The sequence below is a fragment of the Pocillopora verrucosa genome, chromosome 3 (assembly GCF_036669915.1).
Source record: "Pocillopora verrucosa isolate sample1 chromosome 3, ASM3666991v2, whole genome shotgun sequence".
In the NCBI taxonomy this organism is placed as follows: domain Eukaryota; kingdom Metazoa; phylum Cnidaria; class Anthozoa; order Scleractinia; family Pocilloporidae; genus Pocillopora; species Pocillopora verrucosa.
In genome coordinates, this window is record NC_089314.1 from 27,184,083 (window position 1) to 27,187,125 (window position 3,043).

At 39.7% G+C, this 3,043-nt stretch overlaps 1 protein-coding gene across 2 annotated transcripts in view; it reads right to left on the bottom strand.

Annotated features, from left to right (window-relative positions):
• Nucleotides 1-375: 375 nt before the first annotated feature.
• Nucleotides 376-3,043, bottom strand: part of LOC131772348 (RNA polymerase II subunit A C-terminal domain phosphatase) — a 10,959-nt gene continuing 8,291 nt past the window's right edge. For both annotated transcript variants that reach the window (XM_059088249.2, XM_066164030.1), the window contains exon 7: nt 376-2,726. In XM_059088249.2, coding sequence (XP_058944232.2) covers nt 1,603-2,726 — 1,124 coding nt within the window. In that variant the 3' untranslated portion in view covers nt 376-1,602. The remainder of the gene's footprint in view (nt 2,727-3,043) is intronic.

Consider the following 3,043-nt stretch of genomic DNA (forward strand, 5'->3'; position numbering starts at 1 on the left):
CCACTATTAACTCTTTTCATAGGAGCAGCTGAAACCCAAGCATTATTAAGTCCACGAACCGCGTAATGAAGGGCTCGATCAGTGATCGCAAGTTATTTTGACGTACTGCCGTCAAAGTTGGACTTCATGGCACGTATGCAAAGTAAAAGTATGTCTGAAACACCCTATCGAAAATGACACGATAAGAGTACTTGACGTCACGAATATGTAACTCGTTGCCTTATATGGTCAAGAAAGTTTTTTTTAAAATGTTTGAAAATAGTAATATTTTAAAAAGAAGGAATACTTTCGGTTTCAGAGGTTATTTGAAAATCTGTACAAAACTGTCGCAAGATGGAAATGTATGCAAGAGAAAGAATTATACCTCACATAAAATCATGTTATAATAATAACTTTATTTTGAAATTATCCAGCTCATTGTACGTGGTGAAGTTCATTTACAGACCAGCTGTAACATACAGGTGACCTCAAGAACGATAGTGCAAAAATAAATATGCAGTTTTTTTGGCCTGAAAGGGGAAACAGCGTGATCTTAATCGCCTTTTTCAAAACCAAGAGCAGGAAACAGTCATGTCCAACAGTAAACTTCCACGTCAAGATTCTTTCCTTTTTTTTCTAGTAAATAGTGTTAACTAATGTCACTCATCAATCCAACATGTAAGCTCCTGTCACGGGATGTCACGCAATTTGTCATGTCACACGAGTCGTGTCATTGACCCCATTGTAATCAACCCTTTCGGGTACTATTATATGGATGTAATCTGAAGGTTTTTTTTCAGGTTTTGACTCACTCTTCGAAAAGTTTACACAACATACATTTGACAATGAAAATATTTAAGACGTTAAAGTTAGTTTATGGATATTCGTGACATCTCGAGTAAAATAACTGGATAACTAAAAATATACATATTTCTGTGATGAGTAACTCTGTTTCTTTACACTCCGCTGATTTTTTATTTGAAGAAGAAGGAAAAATGGAAACGTTTTCGTTTATGATTGTGTAATATTCATAGTTTACAGCTTGTGGATTTCAATATAGTACCACTACGTCCTCAGATTATAATAACGACTTTTCCTGTTGGCACCAATCAATCTTGGCCACAAAACCAAGCGAGAGGAGAGAAAGGATTCTCAACAATTTTCTGCCGGTGGAAACGAAGCTTGACGCGGATTTTCAGTAAATGACGTCATCATAAAGAAGAGCCATGGTTTTAGTTTTACCGGCATCTGATTGGTTGTGAAAGTGGTGTGATTCTCTGAAAAATAACACAGCGAAGCGATGCAAACAAATGCATTCCTGAATTATAGAGCGGTTTTCGATTGAGTGTCGTAAAACCAAAACCAAAGTAACCACAAAAGCCAACCGCTGCCTTTGGGAGGCCATGAAAACTCAAAGTAAAACCAAGCAAACTGACTGAGAGGCGGAAAAAGCGGGCGACCAAGTCGCGGTTGATTTTAGTTTTGCATTTGATTGGTTAAGAGAGTGGCGTTTTTTTTAGACTGATCAAAGTGCGAAGTAAAGCAAACCCAAAAGAATCCCATATTATTTTTGGCACTCAATCAAAAACAACTCTTCAAATTTACCCAGTAAGCTAACGTTACTCAAGAATGAGATAACTCTGCATCTAACATGGCCGCCATATCATTATCTTCTTCATCGTCACTTGGTGTCGAGCGGCGAGTGTAATCATCGTCAGAATCAAGGCTGCTTGAAACTTTATCAGAATCTTTTTCTTCATCCCCTTCATTTTGTCCATCATCATCGTCATCATCAAGTTTCACTTTCTTGCCTGCCAACTCATCATCATCCTCCGGCGAGTCTCTTTCCTTCTCTCGCTTTCGCTTACTCGTTGATTCTGATTTTTCGGAATCAGAAGGACTGCTCGATTCTGACACACTTCCTATCAAATCGCTCTCCTCGTCGCTGTCGTTCATAAGATCCTCGACTTCTTTATCCATAGCTTCGACCTCCGACGGCGAAAATGATAATAAGGGGTTCAAGGTAGACATAAGAAGATCCGCACTACTTGCCGAATCAGATCTTGATTTAGTGACCACATTTTCCTTATCAACAACATCCAAGTCCAAAATCGCTTTTTCAACTGCTCTTGTATCTGCAGTTTCTCCAGGTGTCCCGCGAGGTGTGCCATGATCCCGGACCTGTTGCTTGTATTTCTCTAAGCCTTCAACTGGAAATAAACGCTCATCCACCTTCTCCCAGCGTTCAAAACAGCAGAACAACCAACCGGGATTCACTACCTTTATCCCGCGGGATTTTACCGCTCGGTACGATTTCTCTGTCCCTAAACGACCTGCGATCACGTGGGTGGTTACGTCACCGATAGAGTTTGTATCTTTGGGTGTAACAATCGCATTACTAACGTTAGCACCTAGGGCGCGTGCAACGCGCCATGGTTGACTGTCTTCTTGTATTGTCGATGTAGGAATTACTCCAGTAAAGACTACATTAGCTCCCCGAAGTACATCCCGGCGTAGTTCGGTCATTATCATCTTCGTATCCGGAGTCGATGTTCCTGGTGTACAATATTTTAAAAAGTTAGGATTGTTTTTCACCTCTTCTGGAGCCTGCGATTGAACGCTTTCTACAGTTTTGTAATAAACATCGTGTATTCGACGTAAAATGTCCTCCAGGTGGAGGAGGTAATCGTCGTCCCCATCACCAAACGCGTAGGCTTGCTGCCGTGATTTCTTGATTTTCGTTTGGTCTGGAACGTTTTGCATGTAAATAAAATCAAAGTAACACCATTGTGAACGCTTGGATATACTGTACAAAATATAATTAACATATGCAGTGATTGAACTACAGACAATGATCCTATAATTATTAGAAACAAAGTGTGTCTTGAAAATTCTGATTATATGCAGCAAATTTGAACATAACATAGCCTAGTTTTATTCCATTTCATTTCTATAGAGAAAGCATCTCGTATTTTCATCTCCTCTCGCTGTTTCATCTAACTTTCCGGAAAATTGCCATCAACCGCACAAAGAGTTGTATGACACTTCTCAACCTGACTTTAAG